This window comes from Gopherus evgoodei, chromosome 12, assembly GCF_007399415.2.
Source record: "Gopherus evgoodei ecotype Sinaloan lineage chromosome 12, rGopEvg1_v1.p, whole genome shotgun sequence".
NCBI lineage: Eukaryota > Metazoa > Chordata > Testudines > Testudinidae > Gopherus > Gopherus evgoodei.
The window spans coordinates 43,404,815-43,429,590 of NC_044333.1; the positions used below are offsets into that span (position 1 = coordinate 43,404,815).

Below are 24,776 nucleotides of genomic sequence, written 5' to 3' on the forward strand. Positions count from 1 at the left end.
GAAGGAGCTGCAGCTTCAGCTACACTAAGCAATTAAACTCCAGCAGCTCAGGGATGAGCAGGAGGCCATGATTTTCCTTCCCTTCGCAGTAATTGCCTCAGCAATCAGCTTAGATCACCTGAGAGCAGAGGAGATGAGTGTTGCAAGTTGACATCAGTGGTTTTAATATATCCATTTACATATACAGGAGCAGAGCAGCATACAGCTTTCCATAGCGTCTCTGACCTGAAACCATCGCAGCTCCATAGACACCTCATTTAATTTAATACTTCACCGCCGCTGCAGAAGCCACGGGACGAGGGTGGCGATGGATAATCAAGCCCTCGCTCGCTCGCTCTCTGTGAATGTCTATAGAAATAACATGAAAGTAATTGCTTTTGAAAAGCAAAGCAGAAATGGCACAACTGATTCCACTTAAATGAGAGAGGAAGGGAAGTGGGGGGAATGTTCACCCTAAACATGCCACCGACTCTCCTGCAGCAAGCAAATGGATTCCTGTTTTTGAGGGGAAGGTGGGCAACACGTGGCTGTTCCTGTGTCTGGCTGGCAAGAGAGGGGCAGGCTGTGCCAGGCCGGCAATACTGCAGGATACACTCTCTCGTCTAGCTCAGACCGAAATGGTACCTGCAGCCCCCTGCCCTGTGTGACAGATTCTGGTAAGGGAGAGCTGCTGCGGTAACCCCTCTCCTCGCACAGTCAACATGTGAGGCCACAAGTGCATTATTCTGCTTGCCAAAGGAGTAGGATACGCACAGCAGGGAAAGTCTGGGAGAGAAAGCTCAGTGCCCCGGCTGGTGCACCCTAACTTGACCTCTGTGAGGCTAGCTTGTTGGGGACTGTAGCTGAAATGTGCCCCGCCTGCCTGGAATAGTGAATCTGTGCTGTACTTTCTGTTACCAGACTCCGCCCTTCCTGCCACAGAAGGCAGCTAGTCCTCTCCCATGCAGGCTCCCTTACCCCTCAGAGGAGGCTTGGTCTGAGCATGGCTGAACCTCTCATGCTTCAGTGCAGCAGGATGCAAGAGCCTTGGACGGTAAAGCAGGAGCTCAAGGCACAGGACTGTCCTGCGTGTGAACAGGTCCTGCTGATGGAGATGCCCATCTCCATGTTCCTTCAGACGCCCTGAAGCAGGAGTCCCAGGGGCAGTTTAACTCTTTAATGTGACTGAGACTAGTCTCATCCATCCAAATGTCCTCTCCTTTTTAGAGTCCTGCTAGGCTCTCGGCCTCAATGATATCATGTGGGAGTGAGTTCCATGGGTGGTCTGTGTTGTGTTCGTAAGTAATTCATTTTTTCAGTGTTCAGTATGATCCTTTGAGTGTTGTGGACAGTCCCCTTGTCCTAGTCTTATGAGAGAGGTGTATGTGCTACTTCCTCTACAGCCTTCTTTATTATGTAATCCCTTAAATATATCCCCTTTCCTGTTCTTCTTCCACCTTGGGTAAAGACTCCAGTCTGTTCATTCTCTCTCCAGGCCTCTAACCACGGCTGGCTTTTGGCCCTGTTATTTGGCCAGGCCTCCAGAAAACCGCAGGATGTTCATTAGGCCTGTGACATGCAAGAAAGGACAGAGTAGGTACAAAGCCACAGTCTGGTGGACCAGGCCTGACTTTGCTGGATGCCATAGTGCCTGCGCCCGCTAAACCCATGTGTCCTCTATGGCAGTAGTTCTCAACCAAGGGTGCATGTACCCCTGGGGGTACTCAGAGGTCTTCCAGGGGTACACCACTCATCTAGATCAGTGTTTCTTGACCTGGGGTATGCAGCCCCACGAGTGGTCATGGGATGGGTTTGGGGGGGTCACAAATGGTGGGCTGGCATTAGGAGGTGGCAAGCAGAGCAATTGCCTGGGGCCCTCTGCAAAGCTAAGTTAAATACTTCAGCCCCGGGCAGCAGGGCCTGGGCTTCAGACAAGGCTCACAAGTGAAAAACAGGCTCAGTTTCACATAGAAATGTAAGTACAATATTTATATTCCAATGGATTTATTTTATAATTATATAGTAAAAATGAGAAAGTCAGCAGTTTTTCAGTAACAGTGGCTGTGACACTGTTTTGTATTTTTATGCCTGATTTTGTAAGCAGACAGTTTTTAAGTGAGGTGAAACTGGGGATACACAAGACCAATCCAACTCCTGAAATGGGTAGAGACATCTGGAAAGGTTGAGAACTGCTGCTCTTGGCTGAATAGCCACCTGCCTTGTGTTTGTCCGAACCACTTCCTTGTGCGCAACAAATGGTCTGAGAGAGGGTCCACCTTCTATGCCCTTCTGATCAAAGCCTTTGAATAGGGTGAGACGTCAGAACCCCTCCCTTCTAGGGGTGGTTTCTTTCTTTGGGGCACTCTGTACAGGTCACCCCACTGGGTGGAATTGGTCTTGGGATTCAGAAAAGACTGAAAACCATATGTAAAGTCCTAGCTGGCAGAACATATCTAGTACTTAACTCAGCACAAGGTAATCTAGATGCGGATCCTTGGCTTAGTTACAGTCGAAGTAAAAGGAAATCCTGTCTGTTTCTAGAGGCCTGGCATCTGTCCCAGGAACTGCCTTTTCCACATTGCCCCCCATGGGCATGTTCTCTCTGATTGTGGCTGCTCACAAGCCCAGATTTACACGCACACAGTGACGTCCCCGGAGGATTTGCTGCGTTTTGAGTGCTCACCTGTGCGACTCCAGCCGTTTCCCATTGTGGTGTATAGCGTAGGGCAGCACTAAAGCGCTACAGCTTTGAGGAAGTCACTATATGAAGATGATGGTGGCTCCATGACAGATTTAATTTAGATATTAACATCCTTTTATGTTACTAATATTCCAATTAATTATGAATGTTGATAACTGGGTGACAGTCTTCGGTAAATATATTTGTATTAATTCACATTTAATTACTATATTAGTAGTAGCTAGATTTAGTCAGATAGGTACTAATTAAACGCATCTTAGCCTCTGGATGTATTCAAGGCCATCTCCGACATGTTCATAGGGTTTGGCTAGATTTCACTAGAGCTCTTCAGCTGCTGTGCAGGTGACTGAGGGGGCAGTGCGGGCAGCCAAGTGGGCCTGTTTGTAACACACTGGCCGCACGAGGCACAATGATGCACAGCGCCTGCCCCTGACAGGATACCCCGGGAGCCCCCAGAGGGTAACGCTAACTGGGAATACCTTGGGGGAGGCAGCAGGAAGCGTGGCAGAGTTGGAGTGGTGCTGGTACAATACTGACATGGATTTGCTTTTGGGGGCTTCCCGGAGTGGGTTTTCAAGAGAGGGGGGGTTTGGCACGTAGTGCCCTGGGGCAGAAAGGGGCTGAGGCTGCCAGATCAGGGGCAGTGCAGAGGAAGGCACAAACTTCCTGTTCTGGGTTTGTGCAGTGCCTGGTACGGTGGCCTGGGTCAGGCTTCTAGGTGCTACTGACCACATGTTGTTTCCAGTAATATCGGTGAGGGCGGAAGTGGTGAACACAGGGAGCACCATAGCCAATGCCTCTGCAGCTTGCGTCTCCCTCATCGTGTTGTCTGCAGGACAGTGCAAAAAGCTTTGAGCTCTGTTCTTTTTACCCACCTGCAGCCATGCCAGAAAGGGGGGGTACAGACAGCCTGTTCAGCAGGAACCCCTAGTGAGCTCATTGTGTGAGGCCAGACACAGACAAAAATCCCAGAGTTCTGAGCAGTCAGGGCCTGGGAGTGTGGCTGCCAGGAGACCCCCCTTCTTTTAGATAGGGCACTTCCTGAAATCAGCCAGGGTTCTGGGGGAGCTGGCTAGTCCATGATTTTCTGCCCCATGGTAGAGTGGGTAGGTTGAAGGGTGTCCTGTTCTGTGTTCCAGATTCCTTCGGGGGGAGGAGGGGGGAGGAAACTGATGAGAGGGAGAGGTTCCTCAGCCCAGTAGGAGTCAGGGGTGGGGTGGACTGGGGAGGGCAGCCATTTCTTCTGGGAGAGTTTGGGTGGCAAGGTTGGGAGATGAGAGAGATTTCTCTTTTGAGGGACAGTCATGGGAACCAGGCAGAGGTGGCTGCAACATGGGAGCTTGGAGACCTTTTCTCAGTCATTTTTCAGTCCTATATTGTTTAGTCTGTAAACACTTGAAGGGCAACCAAACCTTCAGACCCTAAGGGAATGAGGGAACTGGTGACATCAGCATGGGGGGCTCCAAAGGGCTGCAGCCCGAAGTGATAGTTTTCATAGGCTGGTTCCAGAGGCCACAGCTGCTAGTGGGCTTTGCGCAGTTCAGGAGGTGTGACCGGGTGATGTGCCAAATCCCAAAAGGCTGGCCATGGGGAAGGGCTGCCACCTCTGCCGCGCTGCTGGCCACAATGTAGTGCTGGGAGCGTGTTCTCAGTGCTTCATCCTTGGGCTGTGACTGGGACAACGTACGCTGTTGAGCCAGCTGCTGCTGCTGTTTATCTGGGCAGCCAGGCAGCCTAACCTCCGTGATGTTGTGTTCTAGGTTAGCAGTGCTCCTGGATCCCGTCCTTGTGAAAGTCTCCCCTCATCTTCCCAAACCAACGAGCTCCTGAAAACAGAGGTAAAGGCCCCTGGAGACTAACCATGTCAAGAAGACCAGCCTTGTTTAACAGTAAGCCCCAGTCTCCAGGGCTTGATCTCTAACTCGCAGCACCGGGAGCCCAGGCAGGCTGCCCATTACTTGGCTTGGTGTAGTTAGTTTTATAGAGCTGCACCAAGGTATGGAGCTGATTGAGCTGCTAGGCACATCTTTGTAGAGCATCTGCACCGAGGGTTCAGAGCAGCAGCTGGAGCCCATCTGGTGCTGCACCTTCCAGACGCAAGCAGGCCTTTGCAGCACATATGTGCAGCTTCCTTAACAGTGCCGTTGGTTACAGCTCTGAGCTGAGGCTGACTCCTGACGTCTGGGGGAGAGACTCTGATTCCTGTTGCAGATGCAAGCCTGCCTCTTTCCACTGTCCCCTTCCACCACTGCTCTTTGGGCTGGGCCATGTTGTGGCTGTTTGTCCCCCACTGGTCTCAGTTTGGTTTCAGCCATATGGAGCTCTGGGCTGTACAGGGTTGTGGGGGACCCAGGGAGGTGCTGTGGGCTCTGCAGGGGAACTCTGAGCCGTACAGGGTTGTGGGGGACCCAGGGAGGTGCTGTGGGCTCTGCAGGGGAACTCTAAGCCGTACAGGGTTGTGGGGGACGCAGGGAGGTGCTGTGGGCTCTGCAGGGGAACTCCAAGCCGTACAGGGTTGTGGGGGAGCCAGGGAGGTGCTGTGGGCTCTGCAGGGGAACTCTGAGCCATACAGGGTTGTGGGGGACCCAGGGAGGTGCTGTGGGCTCTGCAGGGGAGCTGTGGGCCATACAGGCTTGTGGGGCACCCAGGGAGGTGCAGTGGGCTCTGCAGGGGAACTCTGAGCCGTACAGCATGGTGGGGGATTTGAGGAGGTGCTGTGGGCCCCACAGTGGTGAGCTCTGGGCCATACAGCATAGTGGGGACCTGAAGAGGTGCTGTGGGCTCTGCAAGGGAGAGCTCTGGGCTATACAGGGCAGTGGGGACCTAGGGAGGGGCTGTGAGTTCCAGAGGAGCAGCTCTGGACAAGAATCAAATGTGTAGGGACCTGGGCATTTTAGCGCTCGTGGAATTGTCCAGGCCTTTGTTCTTCACTGGCTCTAGGAAGAGATTTCTGTGGTTGATCATAAGTGCATCATGCCTGGGGCCTTCTCTGTATGGGAAGCCTTTGAGTGGGCGAGCTTAGTGAGGCTGAAGCTTCATGTATCCTTTCCTGCTGGAGACAGAAGAGTGGGAGAAGTTGTGGCAGGAGGAGCAATACATGGCTAATTTTCAGTGGGAGGATGCTGCAGCCACGTCCTTTCTAGACCCCATGTCTCTCCTCTCAAGTGGCCTGGTGCTTGGGAAGCTGTTACTGTTTTTAGTTAATGTGCATTTTTTGTTTAGCCTTACTAGATCATGGAAGATAATCCATTTTCTCCTAAAACAAGCCCTCCTCTGGGCCACCCCAGGCCCCAGTAAATGAGGTGTGTTGATATCACCTGTGGAGAGGGACAAGGAGCAAAAGTGCTTCCAACCCCAGCTGTCAAGTCAGGATATCGCCACGCTACTGACCAATCACTGCAGAGGATTTCCCAATGCTGAGTTTTAAAAAAAACCAACCTCAGGATCTGTGGCCAGCAAAATCTATTGCCTCCCAGTCGCTGTCTGCTCTGCCAGCGACAGAAGTCACACCTGGCCATTGCAGAGAGGAAGCAGTTACTGCCACCTCTCCCACTGTGCCTGTCCAGAGAAAGTCCCCTGCAGTTGAGACGCCAGTCAGTGATGGGGCCTGTGCACAGTTAGCTTTGGGGATCAGTGCTTTAGTCCTGTCATGATGATTGCTCACTGGTTGGCATTCATGAGTCTTCCTTTCTCCCTCTCCATGTAAACGTTTTCCAGCTGGAACGCCGCGATGCAAAAATCCAGATTCTTCAAAGCCAGCTCCTGCTCCTGCAAGACAAAAGGGATGTGCTGGCCACCGAGGTTCCAAGGCCCTCCTTTCTCTGTACAGGCGATGCCGGAGGAGAGTGCCCCAGCGCTCCATAACACAGGACAAAGCCGCCTGGAGCGGCAACATGCAGCCAGCGCTGGGAGCTATTTGTTTGTTTATTTGAATAACTCTGTGTTTGCACCATTGCTTTCTATTTCTGTCACTTGTCCAGGCTCCGTAGATCTCCCCGCGAGACCAGATGAGGGCAAGTGTCCCTCAGCGGAGCGTCTGCAGCTCCCTGCCTTGGACATGTCAGTGCTGCAGCTGGTGTGCTAGCAAATCGCACCTACCATATTGGCTTCCCGTCCCCAGACCATCAAGTTCTTGCAGCTAATGGGAGGGGGTGTTTCTCCTCCCCTCAGTCCCCACCCCCAGTAGCATCAGGCCTGTGCTGTTCAGGGTTTTGTTAAGCCGTTTAGTATTAATTGATTTTTTTTCCATTTTTTCTTTCTTTCCCTGGGCGGGTCAATAGCTGGATGCTCAAGAGCAGAGGATCTATCAACTGCAGACCAAGCAGACAGAGAGGCAGGCGGAACTGGAGCAGAAATGCAGCCAGATGCAGCAGCTCGAACGAGACCTGGAGGCCAGCGGCAGGCTACAGGAGGAATCCCAGAGGCAGGTAAGGGAGACTTCACTCCTGCTCCAGCTCTGTAGGGGCCTGGCTAGTAACTTTATTTCATGCACTAGCAACCTAAGTCACCAGCAGTGACATGCTTCTATTCTCATGCAAATGATGTAGTATGAGAAAGGGCTAAAGCCCTGAAAATGGAGGCTCCCAATGAGGAAGGGAGAGCATGGGAAGCCAAGGAGAGAAACTGCTGCATTGCTGGCTGCAGACATGCACTTTGCCCAAACCCTGACTCCAGGGGTAGCGGCTGCAATTGAGCTGATGTCCTAGGTATTGATCCCTACAGCCTGAGTGAGGAATAGAGTGGCCCTGTGGAGGACAGGAGAGGGACTGTACCCCTGGGAAGGAGCTGTCCTAATGGGTGGTAACAGCAGTAATCGGTGAGTCAGGATGAGGCTTGTTCAGATGTATTGGTCTTGGCTCCCTGGGACAGAAATCTTGAATTTGCTTCAGAAGATACACACCCTTACAATGAAAGTGTCCCCGTGCTTCTGCAGCCGCTGACAACAGCCTGTCTGCTGGGCAGTATTTGTGCCTCGCTCCTTTGTAGCCCCAAGGTCCCCTTTTAACATTTTCTCCTCCCCTTCCTGTATCCACTGGGCCTCTTTCCCTTACAGATCTCTGTTAGCAGGCACTGTGCTTCGAAGTCTGCCAGGGGTTAAACTCTTTGCTTAGACAATTTATTCCTGCTGTGTGTGACTCCAGCTGGGGAGGGCATGCTGCCTCCACAGGCACCTTAGCTGTGGAGGTCCACGCTTGCTGGCTTGTCGGGTGCCCGTAGCTGTGAAGGGTATTGACCACAGCCATCATTTGGATCAGTATGGCAAGTGGACTGTGGTGTGATGGTAGCCAGTGCCAAAAGTCTGCAGCTGGTCCCACTGTAGACTACAGGACTACTTGCCGAACCTGACTATGTGACCCACTGGACCATTGCAGCTCTCTTTCAGCATCCCATAAGCCTGAGCAAGTTGTCTGCCTGTGTAACAAACTGATAAGGAAATCGCTCCGAATAATGGAAGATTAAATCCCAGAGGATCAGGTCCCTGCTTGCAGGACAGGAGTGAGCTAACCGTGGCAGGGATTGTCCAGAACATGGCAGCGTTTCAGCGTTTTTAGCAGAAAATTGATTTTGTTTTGTTGCAAGTAGCTTGGTGGTGCTGTGATGATGCTCTGGCCCTGGGCGGGAGTGTAACAGGATATTGCTCCTCCTGCTGTCAAGTCATGCATGAGGGGAAGGGCTGTATACAGAAACGTGGGTGGAGAGCAGCTCTGCTCTGGGGCATGTACTGTGTGTATTTGTGAGTCTGTGAGTGTATCATGTGTGCACATTCCTCTATTTATGCATTTGCCTGTAAGTGAGTCTGTGTCGGTGTATGCGGGAGAGGGAATCAGGCTGGATCTTGATGCTCTGTCTCGTTCCCTGCTCCCTCTGCCCTTCCTGGCTCACACATGCTAGCTCCTTTGTGTGGTGTGACAGGTGAAGGGGATGGTCACCTCCCAGGCAGGGTGCCAAGAGCCTTATGCTGTGAAACTCCCAAGCAAGGGCTGCTGCTTGTGTCATTGGCCACAGACGTGGAGGGTTTGCCTGGAGTTGAAGCATTCAGAATCAGTAAGGTGATCTCTGCATTTCAGCTCCACCAGTCATCCCATCAGACTGTCCCAGCCCCAGGCCGGGGTCTCCCCGCCACCCTAGGCATGCAGGGCCAGGCCCCAGGCTGGGGGCTCCCTGCCATCCCGGGCCCCAGGCCTTTGTCTTGGTCGCACAGGGCTCATCGTATTCCAGCTCCATGTTTAACTGAACAGGCCATTCAGCTAAAGCTGCCAGCACTGATCCCCCTTTCCAGGGCTGCCTGTGGGGCTGCAGTGATCACGCCTTCCAGCCCCTCTCTGGCAGTTCGGGTGAGTCTGAGTAGCATTGGAATGCCACCGGAGCTGGAAAGGTGTCGCTCAGCCTGTCTCCTACCCTCGCTTTGCACTTTATGCTCTGCTCTCTCCTGGCTTTCTGATGCTTATTGTTTTCTTCCCTCCCATGTGTGCCTCTGTGCTTGTTTTCACAGCACCATCTATGCCTGGAGCACTTCCTTCTCTCTCTGCGTAAACCATCCTCCACAAATTGTTCTTCTCTCAGCTCCACTCAGTGCTTCCCAGCTCTGCCTGTGTGCTTGCCATGAAATACAAAGCAAACACACAGCAAGGATAAAGCCACTGATCATGTGGCATTGATGGGACACAGGAGAGCTTGTGGGAGTGAAGAGGACAGCACTGTGTTGGCTATAATCATTTCTATTGGACAGAGCCCAGAAAGCCATGTTTGGGCCTGTGCCTCCTCATCCCTCCAGAGCACCACAGAGCATCTCTCCCCTTCTCTTTAACCTCCACGAGACCAGATCACCATCTGTGGATCGCCTCCTTCGCAGCGTCAGGTTCAGGCTTCTTGTCCTAAATTTCAAGACTATGTAGCTGGAGAGACCAGATGATTATAGAGGCCTTAAAATCTTTGAATCTGTGAAAACAGGCCATTAATTCCAGGACTCATTGCTCCTGCGGGGGCCCCAGCCTAACCCAGCAGGGTTCACAATCCTGCACCTCATCTCTCAAGCCTGGAGCGCGCTCAGACACCTTGCTCTACTTGCTTGCCAGAGCTCTACACCCTACACAGAGTATGGGACAGAGCATTCTCAGGGCAGGACCACAGCCATGGAAATCATGCCAGAAGAGATCAGAATATCTGCAAGTCCATGGCCCAGCCCTACGCTGTTCCTGTAGCAAGGTCCCTGAGGAGAGTGTGGCTGGCAGGAATGCTGGGAAAGGTAGCAAGGGAAAAGAAACAACTCCCTTCCTTCCAAGTGGAAAGAGATCTGCAGGGAGCAGAAGCTGTTGGTAGGTGTCTCCAGTGAAGAGACTAGAAGGAGCCTGGAAAGGAGCAGGCTTTAGCTTTCTCTACTGAGAGAGATGAGGAAAGGGACAGGAGTTCTGTCTCTGTCTGGTCAAGAGGCCTCACAGGAGGCCACACCGGAGGGGAATGTTTGAGTGGGCTTTGTTATGGAGCCCTGAGGACAAGGTTCTTAGACTCAGAGTCGGGAACCCTTTAGGGGGTTATAAGGTTATTACGTGTGGGGTTGTGAGCTGTCAGCCTTCACCCCAAACCCTGCTTCACCTCCAGCATTTATAATAGTGTTCAATAGATTTAAAAGTGTTTTTAATTTATAAAGGGGGTCGCAATGAGAGGCTTGCTGTGTGAAAGGGGTCACCAGTACAAAAGTTTGAGAACCGCTGCCTTAGGAGAACAGAACTGGAAAGAGGTAACAAAGCAACCTGGCTAGGGAGAAGCCCTGAAGAGACTGTCCCTGTCTGGGGGCATTCCTGGGATGCCTCGAGTAGTGGGTGCAGAATTTGGCTGGACAGTCAGATATAGACAAGTTCCAAAAGCAGACTTTGCTATGGGACTGTGGCTACAATACTAATGACCTTGGAGAATCGGAAGCAAGGAGAGTTTGGAGCCAGACTTTATGCCTGCTTCATTGTCTGGGACCCTGGTGAGATGAGGCTAGAGAACTGGAGACTGAAGAGGAGGGAGGCCAGAAGCTCCCTAGAAAAGGGATCAGAGCTGGAAGGTTGGCACAGACTCGTGAGGACAAGTCTGTGACATGGGGTGGAATGGGGCTGCAGAATTTTCTTGGGTTGGCCTTAGCTTAGTTTCTTCTCTTGTTCACCTGAAAGAGGGGGGTGGAGGGAAGGAAGCAGCTTGTGTTTTCTCAAGAACAGGCAAGACCATGTCAGGCCCGCATCCCTCCCCCTTGAAACCAGACTTTCACCTGGAACAGCACCAGTAAGGACTAACAAGGAGGAAGAACAGCCTTGTGTGCACGGGATCCAGCACAGCTGACTCCAGTTTTGATTAGTCTTAATTCAGACCCAATGGTGATAGGCACCATAAAAAAACACCTCACATAGCTAGCTAGGGAAATAAGACATATACAAGACAAATTAAGGGATATGATCTGCTGTATTGCCTGTTTCTGTTGTCTTCCTCCTTCCATCCCTGAGCCCCAAGGTCTGCAGTCATTTCTCATTATCATCTGCCCTCTTTGGATTGTAAGCACCATAGGCCAGGAACCTTGTTGCCTTACTTGTCTGTAAAGCACCGAGCACAGTTATGGCACTAGACAACATGGCAAACTGAATCTGCTGCAGAACCATTGCACTGGTCAGGGCCTTGGAATCCAAGGTGCTCGGAGCATTCTGCAGAATTGTAGGTCCTAACTAGAGCAGAGTTCACTTAGTTGCATTATTTACCATTGTGCTGGCCTAACTCCATGCCTGGGTGCTGTATTGCGTCAGAGAGAGAGAACAGAACAGCAGCTATCGAGTGAACAATCCCTTGTCATCCAGTCCCAGCAGTCAGAGGCTCTGGGACGCCTGGAGCATGGAGTTGTCACTGACCCTCTTGGCTAACAGACAATGATGGAGTGATCCTCCATGAACTTATCTAATACTTTTCTGAACCCAGTTATGCTTTTGGCATTCACAACGTCCCCTGGCAATATGTTCCATAGGTTGACAGCGCACTGTTTGAAGAAATACCTGCTACCTGTTAATGTCATTGAGTGACCCCTGGTTTTTGTGTTATGTGAAGGTGTAACTAACACTTCCTTATTTACTTTCTCCACAGCATTCATGATTTTAGTGACCTCTATCATATCCCCCTTAGCAATCTCTTTTTTAAGATGAACAACCCCAGTCTTTTTAATCGTGTGGAAGCTGCTCCACACTCATCATTTTTTGTTGCGCTTCTCTGCACCTTTCCTAATTCTAATCTACCCTGTTTGAAATGGGGCGACCAGAACTGCCCACAATATTTCAAGGTATACGTGTACCATGGATTTATATAGTGGTTGTGGTATTTTCTGTCTTTCCTAGTGACTCCTGGCGTTCTATTAGTTTTTTGACTGACACTGCACGTTGAGCAGATGTTCTCAGAGAACTAGCCACGATGACTCCAAGATCTTCCTTGATTGGTAACAGCTAATTTTGACTCCATCATTTTGTATGCATAGTTGGGATTATGTGTTCCAGTGTGCATTACTCTGCATTTATCAACATTGAATTTCATCTGCCATTTTGTTGCCAGTCATTCAGTTTTGTGAGATCCCTTTGTAACTCTTCACAGTCAGCTTTGGACTTAACTGTTGCAAGTAATTTAGTATTATCTGCAAACTTAACCACCTTGCTGTTTACCCCTTTTCCTGCATGACAGAGCCTTCAAGGCCTGGGTAATAGGGGAATGTGTGAGTTGTGTTAAGAATACATGAGAGTGACACTTGCCACTGGTTTGAAGAGACATGCAGTTGCTTTGTTGGCATGATGATGAGTGTTCACTTGATGGATCACCTGATGATTCCGTGTTCTGTTCATTCCCTCTGAAGCGCCTGGCATTGGCCACTGTCAGAGGACAGGCTACTGGGCGAGATGGACCCTTGGTCTGACCCAGTATGGCCGTTCTTACGTTCTAAGGTGGAGCTGAATGTCTAATATGTTTCCCTTTCTCTTCAGCTTGGGGAGTGTAATGCACGTCTGGCCCAGGTAGCAGGAGAGAATGAGGCTCTACGAGGCCATCAGCTCGAGCAGATGTTAGAGGTAAGACAGCCTGAGTGCATGGAAGACAAGCTTGTTAGTAGTAACGGAGATCATGTAAATAGACCTGTTACTAAAAAGAAGGTAAGGACTAGCTGGGGGGAGGAGGCAGATCAAGGGGCATAGAGGGAGGTGGGGGACAGGGATCGGACTGAGGGAGTGCTGGGGAAGGTTGGGTGTAGGAGATGGCCTGAGGGGGAGCTGGGGAATGTTAGGGCAGAAGGTGGACTGGGGGATGCAGGGGAAGGAAGGAAGGGGAACAGGAGGGGTAACATGGGTGCAGGGGAAGAAGCAGGAGGAGGACTGGGGGTGCAGAGGAAGGAGAGGAGGGTATGGCATGTAGGGGGAGGAGGGACAGCAGGAGGGGTACACAGGGGCAGGGGAAGAAGTAGGAGGAAGACTGGGGGTGCTGAGGAAGGAAGGGGAGCAGATGGGGTGTGCGGGTGTAGGGGAAGGAGGGACAGCAAGAGAGGTACAAGGGTGTGAGGAGGAGCAGGAGGAAGCTGGAGGTACAGGGGAGGGCAGAGGCCTCGGGGGATAGCATGAAGTGGAGGAGACTGAGGGAAATGTGAGGGCAGTGAAGGTACAGACAGGTAGGGGGAGAAGACCATGGAGTCGCCCAGAGGGAGAATATGAGGGGGCAGCTGTGTGGCATGATGGGGCACTGAGAAGCAAGGCTGACAGCTCCCCGTGGTCCGGGGGAGCAGAGGTCAAAGGTCCCCTCTTGTCAGGGAGGCCTGTGTTTCCGGTTGTGTCGGTGAGGCCAGACTGTGACCCTGAGCTGATCACACACAAACCGGGGTTGCGGGGGGAGGGTCGGGTGAAAAACACCCATTTGTTTAAACTTGTTATTTTGAAGCTTGTCTCATGGTGCAGGGGGGCTGACTCCTGACTGGCGAAGGCTTGGGACTGCCCACACAGGGCTGTTTCAGCTGAGTGAGGTACTGAAGCCACGGCCTGGCTTGTCAGGTGTAATTGAGCACTAGGAGCATGAATTATGGGCCTGCCCTCAAGGCGAGAGCTCAGCCCTGCCTGTCGGCTGGGTCCCCCTGCCTGACAGGGAGCTCACCAGGTGCATGAATCAGGATTTGGCACATCATTGTTTAATACAGCCCCATGCTAATGTCTTTTTGAAATGAACCCAAGAAAGCTGTTAACCTCAGTTAGCCGGCTGTCCTCTTTGTGACCTGGATAAATCATCAGGCGGGGACTTCCAGGATCTCCGTTCTCATTACTTGGGAAGTGGACGGCTGTGCAGGCTAGGAGCAGCCAGGGGAAGGGCAGAGCTTCCAGTCCAGGCAGATGAAGCTCCCGGGAACGTATAAGGAGTGCAAAGATTTCACCATCCTTCCTACCGCAGGCACCTCTGGCACTATACAGCTGGGCCACTGCCCCCTGGCCTACCTACCACACTGTCATTTCTGCACTCCCTGCTCCCCCACACACACTTAGACCCACCTACCCCCCCTCAGTGCAGCCCCCTCTACTTAGACCCATCCACCCTGCAGTGCAGCCCCCCGCTTAGACTCCCCAACGCACTTACAGTCACCCCACAATGTAGAAGCCCAGGCAGGTCCCATCAACCAGCCCCTCTGCTTGTACCAACTTCCTCTCTAATGTAAGGGGAACAAGCTGATCCAATCATACAGACCCCAGCCCCTACTTGCCTTTTCTGCAGTGCAGGGGGCACAGAGCTGGGCCATCTCAATCTCTCTCTGTTTGTGGGCACAGCCAGCGAGGCCTTTCCCTGTCCATGACGTCTGGCCCCAGATTTTGCATTCCCTGTCTTCTGGTTTGGAGAGGCTAAGAGTGAGAGCCGAGCGTGGCTCCATGGACTCTCCCAGTGACAGAGAGGGGCAGAGTCAGATATCTTCCCAGAGTAACAAGGGTATGGCAGATATTGCACCTGCCTGTGATGTCTTTGGGGACCATTTTGTAATAAGTTTTGTGTCAGTGTGGGCTAGGGATTGTATGCAGTTCCAAGGGGAAGGTTCCCACTGCTCCTCCAGGAACCCGTGATTAAGGCGGATCACATGGTTGGCACACAGAGCAGTGTTCCCCTCCCCAGAGGCTTGCATGGACTGGTTCGAACTGGGTTTTCCGGAGACGACTGACAAAGAAAGGGATGTGGATATAAAATAGGCAATGTTTACACTGACTTAGGGCCTTCTTCCTGATCCAGCTACTGGACAGGGCCTTCAGTCCAAAGGGGGGCCCAACCTTCACAGAAGGGTTGGGAAGACTTTGACCTCTGGGTAGCAGTTAACATGCATATAGGAATGTGTATTGGTTTTATAGGTTTTCTCTGTAATGCTTTTACATTAAGGAGGAAGGTGTTTGCTTAGGAAGAGCTGAGTGGTAATTGGTCACGGCCATCAAGCCCTGGTCAGAGCCCTGGAGGAGAAGCAATGCTCAGGTGCTGTCCGCTATGCAGAGGTGGCTTGCTAGGGATATCACAGTGTAAGGCAGGGAGCTGGGCAGCCTGAGAACTCCCCGCCAGAAGGGAGTGGGACAAGGGTCCCACCCACAGACAGGTGGTAGCTGGAGACCTGAGACCAGACTGGGCACTCCTGGAGTGGACCACACCATGTACAGATGAAGTTACCTTGAAAGTGTGGCAAGGTCACAAGTACAGACAGGGAAGGGACTGGACTCGGTCCTACAAGTGCAGGAGACAGCTTGTCATTCTGGGAGATTAGGAGGAAGCCCCATTCTTCAGTGTTTAACAGAAATCTCCAAGGCTACTGCTTGGAAACACTTCCTCTGAGTGCTTCTCACCTGGGAAGGTCTCTGTCTGTTTCAGTCACCCTGCAGCAGCCCTCTGGGGACACAGTCACTCTGGCTGGGCCAGCAAGGAGAAGAAAATTCCCATGAGCTAAAACTGCTGGGGTCTCCTGAAAGAGGCAGCGGGAGGAAGGGAATCCGCTCTCTCTGTCTCTCTCTTCTCAGGCAGAGGCTGTCATCCCTGGCTGGGACAGGAAGGCATTCCCTGAACCCTTATCTTTTAAATACTTACAAATTTGATTAAAGCTAATGTTAAAAAATTATGTAGTACACAGGTTAAGAGAATAGTGTCTGTACCTCTGGGTATAGTGCTTAGATTATCCACAAATACAATTTGTTTTAAAAGTCATAAGATACATATAGTGCATAATCAGCAATAACCCAAATTTAGGTGAATAAATTTAAGAATACAGTTTAGATATTAGCATCCAAGTATTCGGGTACATCACTCATGAAGAGTTATTCAGAGAGTTGGTTGTGGAAAGCAAATATAGCAATGAGTGAAGATTGTCCCTCAGTAATTGAGAATTTCGGGTCAGTTGTCCATTTAGAAAATGCTAAACAAAACAAAAAGCCTACACCCTGCCAAGAATGGAATCCTCCCCTAACACCATCAGCCAGTCTGGGCTGAGACTCTGCCAGGAATTGAGGCAAGAGACACAGAGAATTCAACTGATGGCATAATGGCGAGAGCAGGTAGTTTAATGTCCAGCATCTGCAGGGATTGGCGGTAGTTTCTGCTGGGGTCCGAATCACACAAGGAATAGGAGCCAGACCATCAGAATGATACCTCAGGTCTCTGGGAAGGCAATGCTGCAGACCGTGCCTGCGGGCAGCAGGATATTAATGTGTGCACAATGTCGGCCACTAGGCAGTCAGGCTGGGCTAGCCCCAGGCTTCCTTTGGTGAGTTGTATCTCCCCACCAGATTGAGAAACTGATGTCCAGCCTGAGAACCTGGGAAAAAGCCAGTGGAATCTTTCCTGTGAGATGCCAGCACGCCAGTGGGAGGAGCAGGCAGAGCTGCTGCAGAGACTTGCTGATATTCAGGATGAACTGTGGAAGAAAGAGACAGCAGTTCACAGGCTCCAGGCCAAGCTGTGGGATGCTAACCTGCTGGTAAGACACACACTGAAGCACCAAGCTGGAGAATCTCAGCTTCATGAGGGTTTGCCCCTTTCTAGGCTGTATGCACAATACCTACAGCTGGAGCCAGAGAGCTGTGCTCTGCATGTGTCTACACTGTACCACAGTATGGACTACAGGGGTCTGAATTGCAGAGCACACCAGAATGTTGGGCTGTAATTGTCCCATGTGAAGACTTCCGACACAAACTAAAAGATACGCAGTTGTCGTTAACGTAGTCCTCTTACAAACAGGGAGAACCTATTACCAACCAGAGACTCTCTCACTGGATTAGGAGTTGTGCAGAATGTTGTTACATCTTAGCTCAGAAGCCAGTAACTGCTTGTAGGAAGACCCACTCCACAAGAGGCACTGCAGCATCAGTAGCCTTCTTCAGACAGATTCCCCTGGTGGTGGTGATTTGCAAAGCAGCAATTTGGAGTTGAGAGCACACTTTCACCAGACTGCTCCTTGGGCTGTCCATATTTAGCTAAGAACTCCTTGCCCATCGTCCACCTGGTGGAACTCTGCTTGCTCATCTCCCACAGAGGCCTTCAAAGAAGAAAGCGAAGTAACTTCCCAAGAGTCACCTCTGTGCATTCACACTACCTGTCTGCTTTCCCTCCACCTCAGAGTTCTGTTCAGTTTCAGGGCTCTGGACTGCACAGAGAAGGATCTAAGGCTGTTGAGGGGGGTGCACTCCCTTACACTGAGTCACATGATGAGATCATCCTCATGCCTGACTGCCCTGCCCCGTGGGCATGGCTTTTCAAGGCAGTTCCACAGCTCCTTGCCAGGGACGCCAGATCCTACAAGTGTGAATGCTCAGGGAAAACTTGCAGTGAGTAATATCCCCTTCTGCAAAGGTGGGCCCCCTGAGCAGAGCCATCCACCCTGGGGCATACCTATGTGTAAAGCCCCTTCTGCAGCTCAGTTCCTTCTTCATAAAGCCCTAGTGCTGCTTATGGCTCCCTGCTCATCACCTTCTAGGAGTCGATTCCCACGGACACAGAGACAGCTGGTCAAGCCCTAGGTGCCGAGTGGATTTTTTTCTTCGTATTGAGGGTAGCATTAGACTTACCCAGTTGTAACTGCAGACGTGATTGTTACTGATCTGATTCATTCATGGGCTCATTTCTGTAATACCTTTGGATTCATGTCACTTGGCTCTGCTGAACTGGGTGTGTTCAGCTTTCCCAAAGATTCCTTTCTCTGATGTTTAGCAATAGAACCATAGAATCGTAGCACGGGAAGGGACCTCGAGAGGTCATCTGGCCCAGTCCCCTGCACTCGTGGCAGGCCTAAGTATTGTCTAGACCAGGGGTTCCCAAACTTGGTTCGCAGCTTGTTCAGGGTAAGCCCCTGTTGGGCCGCGAGATGCTTTGTTTACTCGAGCGTCTGCAGGTACGGCTGCTCGCAGCTCCTAGTGGCCGCAGTTTGCTGTTCCTGGCCAATGGGAGCTACGGGAAAGCAGCATGGGCCGGGCCACCGCTTCTTGTCCTATCCTCAGAGGTTAAGGAGAACAATTTTTCTCCCTCCTCCTTGCAATAACCTTTATATACTGAATAGCTCTTTTAATAAGATATTCTTGATTTCCTAGTTGTACAATCTTTTTCCCCTTTATTTCTGCTAGAGAGATTGAGAGTCCAGTGTCAGCCATTTTAGATGCAATCTTGGTTTGTCCCCCTTCTTAGCTTTTGATTGGGGCGTGTCTTCTCTGGATAGCTTTGTAAAAGTGCTTTTTAGTTCTCTTAATGCTTTTGGCAACATTAACTCATTCTGCTTCCTAGCAGCCTTTCCCTTTCCTCCTTAACTGACTCTGTGTATCTGTGTGGTTCCCTCCCGACCCCAGCTGTTCACACCCCAACAGAAATCTTAACTGCAATCTTGGGGCATTCACATGCTCTGGTGATGACAGTACAGAGCCCAGCACAGAGTCAGCCCTTACCCATGTTCCTTATTTGAAGAATTGTAATCCGCTATGCCCTAATCATGGTGACAGGTCAGATCCCCCACACTTATGAATTTGAATTATTCCTCCAATTACATCTTTCTTGCTACAAAGAATCCTGTGGCACCTTATAGACTGACAGACGTTTTGGAGCATGAGCTTTCGTGTGAATACCCACTTCATCGGATGCTTGTAGTGGAAATTTCCAGGGGCAGGTATATATATGCAAGCAAGAAGCTACATTTCTCGCGACATTTCTCAATTGTACGTCATTTGCTTTCCCAAAATCTAATGCCCAGACAGTGCTGGATTTGGTGAGCTTCCCACTCCTTACTGTGCTCAGCTGTCACTGGTTTCACCTTCTCTATTATTCGCAGTCAGTCTGATCAGTAAGGAGTAGATGCAGGATGATTGTCTTCTGGCTAGTCCCCCCCCGCCCTGAAAATCATGCAATTGTCCTGTATGTGATCTGGGCACTCTGAGATTAGCTCGAGGTGCCCAGGCCCTTATTTAGGCAGCTTGACTCCAGTGAGCGCTGCTGGCTGCTCAGCATTTTGAAAATCAGGCCACTTATTTAGAAGCCTAAATATGGGTTATGGGGCCTGACTTTAGGCTCCAACATTTAAAACGTGCTACTTGTTGAGGAGAGGTTTGTAATAGTTACACAGCGATTTCACTGTCAGTAGTAGGTGTCACGAAGTCCCCGGGCGATGCTCTGGAACTGCTCCCCGCAAAGCCAGGCAGGACTGTGGGGAGCCTTCTTTCCCTCGGAGCAGACTGTCTTCAGGGCCAGAAGCTCACACGGCTTCACCTCCTGGGTCTCTCCTTGGAGCATTCAGCATCCTCTGCTCCTCCGTGCTCTTCCCACAGCGAGCCCGCCCCAGCGGGGTCCTGGGGAAGCCACGAGGTCCTGCATCCCCCCCACTTTGCAGTCAGACGTGACTCTCAGCCAGCCAGTAACACAGAGGTTTATTAGATGACAGGAACAGGGTCTAAAACAGAGCTTGTAGATACAGCGAACCGGACCCCTCGGCTGGGTCCATTCTGGGGGGCAGTGAGCCAGACCCCCATGTCTGCACTTCACTCCTCGACCCCAGCCAGCTCCAGACTAACAACCCCCCCCAGCCCCTCCTCCTCTGCTCTGTTCCTTTCCTGGGCCAGGAGGTCACCAGATCTCTTTGTCTCCAACACCTTCAGCTGGCACCTTTGCAGGGGAGGGGCCCAGGCCATCAGTTGCTAGGAGACAGAGTGCCAGGCATTTAGGTGCACTGGCCCTTTGCTCTGCCAGATACTTAAGAACTGCCATGGGGACACTGAGGCACCAACACAGTATTCAGAGAAAACATTGAGAACATTCCTAGTTTATCACAGTAGGGTGTCTGAACAGTGCCCTAGGTTCTCTGACGCCTGGCATGACAATAGAATCCAGCAGCATTATAATAATTCTTCAGAAGGGAACTCTGCCTGCTAGCCAACCCCTACAAACAAAGCTCCTTTCTGTCCAGGGAAGCAGACCTGCTGTCTTGTGGTAAGCCATGAATTTGGGCTATTTCAGACCAGATGGGAAGAGCAAGCTCCTGAGTCCTGCCAGTTGTCCCATCTTTTTGCTAACAAACGGGGAGGGATAGCTCAGTGGTTTGAGCATTGGCCTGCTAAACCCAATGCCGTGAGTTCAGTCCTTGAGGGGGTCACTTAGGGATCTGGGGCAAAAATCAATACTTGGTCCTGCTAGTGAAAGCATGGGAGTGGACCTGATGACCTTTCAGGGTCCCTTCCAGTTCTGTGAGATAGGTATATCTCATATATTATATTTTATTATAGGGGACTCCAGCTCAAGCTCCTCTATGGCAGTTTGGCGTGGGGAGGGAAGGGATCCCTCAGGCAGGCCAATCCTGGACATTTCTGGTCTCAGTGGAAATCAGGCTTTTCTGCTTTCCCAGTTTTCACCAATGTCAATAGGGTTCTGACTAGAGTAGGAGGAGGGGCCTGGCTGAGGGTGCAGCTCAGCCAGTGTGAGCAATGAATTGTGCAGCCCTGTGGTGGGCTGTACCCAGCACCCTAAACTCCAGCTGGAGTCTATTGGGCTGCCAGTGCAGATCCTGGAGCACTGGGGCACAGGTTACCAGCAAGAGACCCTGCTCAGTAAGCCAGGCTGTGGTTTCTGCACCAGCTCCAGTCCTCAGATGGCTTTAAGGGGCAGCCCCACATAGAGCACAGTGATCCAGTCAGCATTGGAAAGGAAAGAAATCAGTCTCCTCACCAGATGACAGGGTCACTGCTGTAATGTGATCGTCAGACAGCAGCTGGGTGGCTAAAATCAACCCTTAGCTGGTGATTCTAATAACTAGCGGCAGACATACTCCCTCAGTCACAGGGATAAATAGATATCTCCACCGTCTCCTCCGGCTCCTTCCCCCAACCCACAGCATCAGCTCAGTCCTGTGTGCACTAAGCCGTGGCCAGCTCGCTCTCGTCCGAGACCTGATCTCCACCAGGAAGTGACTGAAGCCCTGAGCTGCATTGTACAGGCCACATGATATGGAGACATACAGCATCAGCATACAGAAAACAGCAGACTTCAGGCCTCCTCATTAATCCTGCTGCTGGCCCCATGTACACCTGGAACAGGAGGGAGCATGACACACTCCGCCACCCCTCATCTGAGAGTTTTTCAAGCGAAGGAACAGCTATACCTGACTACCTGCTCAGGTCTCTCAGAGAGAAAATGAAATTGGGGTCCACAGGTGAGCCAGCAACATGCCATGATCAGTGGTAACAAAGATACCTGACAGATCTGATAGCAGCACGGACACTGATCTTCGCCCACTGCCAGGAGGAGATCATCAACCACCATGACTAGTGCAGTCCACGTGCCCTAGCCAGGTTTCTACCTAGATTGATAAGGGGCCAGGCAATCAAGGACTTCTAGATACTGAGCGAGTTGTCTCACCGCAAGCATCCTCAAGCAGGTGGTGTGTGCTATGGGTTGATAATTAGCTAGATCGTCTGTATCAAGTGTTGACTTCTTGAGCAAAGGCCACAATGTTGCATCCTTCAAAGCAATAGGCAGCCAGCCCTCTTGGAGAGGCATTGAGGCTAGAGGCTTAGTACTTCTCCGCTGGCCTTCACTAGCCAGGAAGATGTGGCTCCAAAGCACAGGTTGTGGTCCAAAGTTCTCCCAACACCTCCAGTACTTTAGCGAGCATCATCATCTGGGACTTTTGCAGAGAGGACAGGGTCTTGCTCCCCCTCCAAAGAAGCAGATAACTCATCCCTAATCTGATCAATCCTGTCTGCAGTACAACAAGCAATTTCCTCACATTAGGAAGTACTCAGACCAGCTACCAAGTTGAGACTGGACTGATTTACCAGACTGTCTGACTACCACTCAAAACAAATTTTCTGACCAAGGTTTTTATGGATGCAACAGTGAAGGAAAAGAATTAGTTCTTTGCCCCCTATGCAGCTGATCAGCCACAGCATAGGACTTCCAGAACCAGCATGCCAGCTGTCTCCCCTCTCGCTTCGTTTATTGCAGATCACCTGTGAGCCTGGGTGACCTTGTCAGAACAAAGCCAGTGAAGAAGGTGCCATGGGACCACCGTGTCAGTGGTGGAGAACACAAGAGTATTATAGTGTCCTACCAAACCTTCATGGGATTAGTCAGTGGAACAAGACTCTCCCTCCGAGTTCTCTGCAGCCCTTCTGAGGACAGACCTTCAAAACAACAGGAGAGATGAGCACCAGCCTCAAATGCAGGAGTAATGGCCAGCCTGGGAGGAGGGTGGGCTTCAGAGCCCAAGCTCCAACTGAGCCCACAGCTGGTTTTAGTACCACAGTGCGAGGCCCAGTCTGTTGACCTGAGTTCTGAGACACACTGCCCCAGGTTTCTGCATGCTGCATAGACATACCAGGAAACCCTAAGCCAGCGCAGAAGATTCATCCTCTGCATGCGTACTGAAATCTCCAAGAACACACAGTCAGTGCCTTCCAGTGCCATGATGGTGAGGAACTCATTCAGCTCACTGAGCAATTTGGCAGTGCAGTGGGGCAAGCAGTACACCGAAACCAGTCCCATCATCTTCCTCATCTTAACCCTGCTCTGTCTGATCCAGTTTTGGAAGGAGAGCTGTTACACTTTTCACAGATTCACAGATTCCAAGGCCAGAAGGGACCATTGCGATCATCTCTCCAACCTTCTGTGTCACATAGGCCAGAGAACTGCCCTGCAATAATTCCTAGTGCACATTTCTGAGGAAAAACATCCAATCTTGATTTAAAAATGGTCAGTGATGGAGAATCCACCACGACCCTCAGTAAATTGTTCCCCTGGATAATTATTCTCACCATTACAGATTTATGCCTTATTTCCAAGCTGAGTTTGTCTAGCTTCAATTTCCAGCCATTGGATCGTGGTATACATTGCTCTGCTAGACTGAAAGTCCGTTATTAAATTTGTAATTACTTACTGACTGTGGTCAAGTCACCCCCTGAGTCTATCACTATAAGGCAGGTATCCTAAGCCTTTAATCATTCCTTTGGCTCTTCTCTGAACCCTCTCTAACTGATCAACATTCTTCCTGAATTGCAGGCGCCAGAACTGAACACAACATTTCAGCAGTGTCACACCAGTGCCAAATATATATGTAAAATAAGCTCTCTGCTCCTACTCAAGATTCCTCTCTTTATGCATCCCAGGATCACATTAGCCCTTTTGACCACAGCGTCAACACTGGGAGCTCCTGTTCAGCTGATTCTCCCCTAGGACTCTCAAATCTCTTTCATGGTCACTGCTTCCCAGGATAGAATCCCCCATCCTGTAAGTATGGCCTGCGTTCTTTGTTCCTACATGTATACATTTACATTTAGCTGTATTGAGATGCATTGTGCTTGCTTGTGCCCAGTTTACCAAGCGAACCAGATCACCCCAAATCAGTGACGTGTCTTCTTCATTATTTATAACTGCCCTGATTTTTGATGTCCTCTGCAAAGTTGGATGCGGTCAGCACACTCCCCACTGACCCCCCACTTGGGTCCCGATGCATGGAGTGCTAGCGGTAGCTGTGCCAAGACTGGAGCTGCAGCAGCATCCCAGCAGTTTCTGTATTACACGCAAAGTCTTTGTTTAAACCGTAGGTGGTTGATATTTCATTTCCTACCAAGTGAGCACTAATCATTATGAGAGTAATACTTCCCCCTTCTCCAGCATGTTCCATCTTTTAACAGATATTTGTGAATTAAAATGAGGTAGGTAGGTATTGTACAGATGCAGCACACAGAGGCTAACTGACTTTCCCAAGTACACTGAGTCACCAGCAGAACCAGCAGTTAGGTTCAGGGCTCCTGACTATGAGGCCTCCTTGTCACCACGAGACCAGCTTTGTTCTCTGTTGTTTTTGTTTCTTTCGATGTAGAAAGAATCCCTGCAAGTTGTGGGCTATTTATTTTGGATGTCTATGAAGGACTTCTTTTTTTTTTTTTTTTTTTCACTCCTCTGCCTCTCCTTTCCATTATATATTTGTGTCTCTGAATTGGATGTTCTCCTAATGGATCCGTGTCTCAGAGGGTGCTAATTGCACAGTGGGGGATGAGTTCTGGTCTTAGGAAGAAATCATTGCTGACTGTCTGTTGGCAGGTGATTGTCCCATTCATAGTACTTCATAGCCCACTGAATTTGAGCAGCTGTGACGGGAGGCTGTAAAGAAAAGATGAGCCTTGGTCAGTTAGCAGGTTCCCAGGTGTTCTTTGTTGGTGGAATTACTCTTCCCTTCATCCCGGTGACTCGATGCGCTCACGGTGCTGTAGGTGTGACAGACACCAGCAAGTATCCTAGAGTCTTGAGCTATTTCACTGTAGCTTGCAGGCCGAAGAGTTGGCCGTCCGTGCAGAGGGCTCTGTCCTCGGTGAGCAGTAGACCAAAAGGGTCAGTTCTTAAAGAGGCTAAAGGGAAAATGCACACTGCTCCAAGCCTTGCCAGATCACTTATCATAATACCAGTACAGAAGCAGATTTGTTTTTCCAGTAACAATTCTGATTTGATTGATTTAAATTTCCTGACCTCTCATAGTCTGTCTCTGGGTTTTCTAAGTGCCCCTCCACCTATACCATAGTGTCAGGTAAATTAGTCCTTATTTGTTGTCACAGAGTCTTCTCCCTTCCCTGGCTAT

The 24,776-nt window shown here is 50.7% G+C and overlaps 1 protein-coding gene across 4 annotated transcripts in view; it reads left to right on the top strand.

Annotated features, from left to right (window-relative positions):
- The window catches only part of LOC115660332 (polyamine-modulated factor 1-binding protein 1-like), a 351,977-nt gene that overhangs the window by 227,209 nt on the left and 99,992 nt on the right, over window positions 1-24,776 (top strand). For 3 of the 4 annotated variants that reach the window (XM_030581656.1, XM_030581654.1, XM_030581657.1), the window contains 2 exons: window positions 6,961-7,107; window positions 12,670-12,753. In XM_030581656.1, coding sequence (XP_030437516.1) covers window positions 6,961-7,107; window positions 12,670-12,753 — 231 coding nt within the window. Of the gene's footprint in view, window positions 1-6,960; window positions 7,108-12,669; window positions 12,754-16,461; window positions 16,653-24,776 lie in introns of those variants that run through there. The other variant, XM_030581658.1, reaches the window with a different exon arrangement.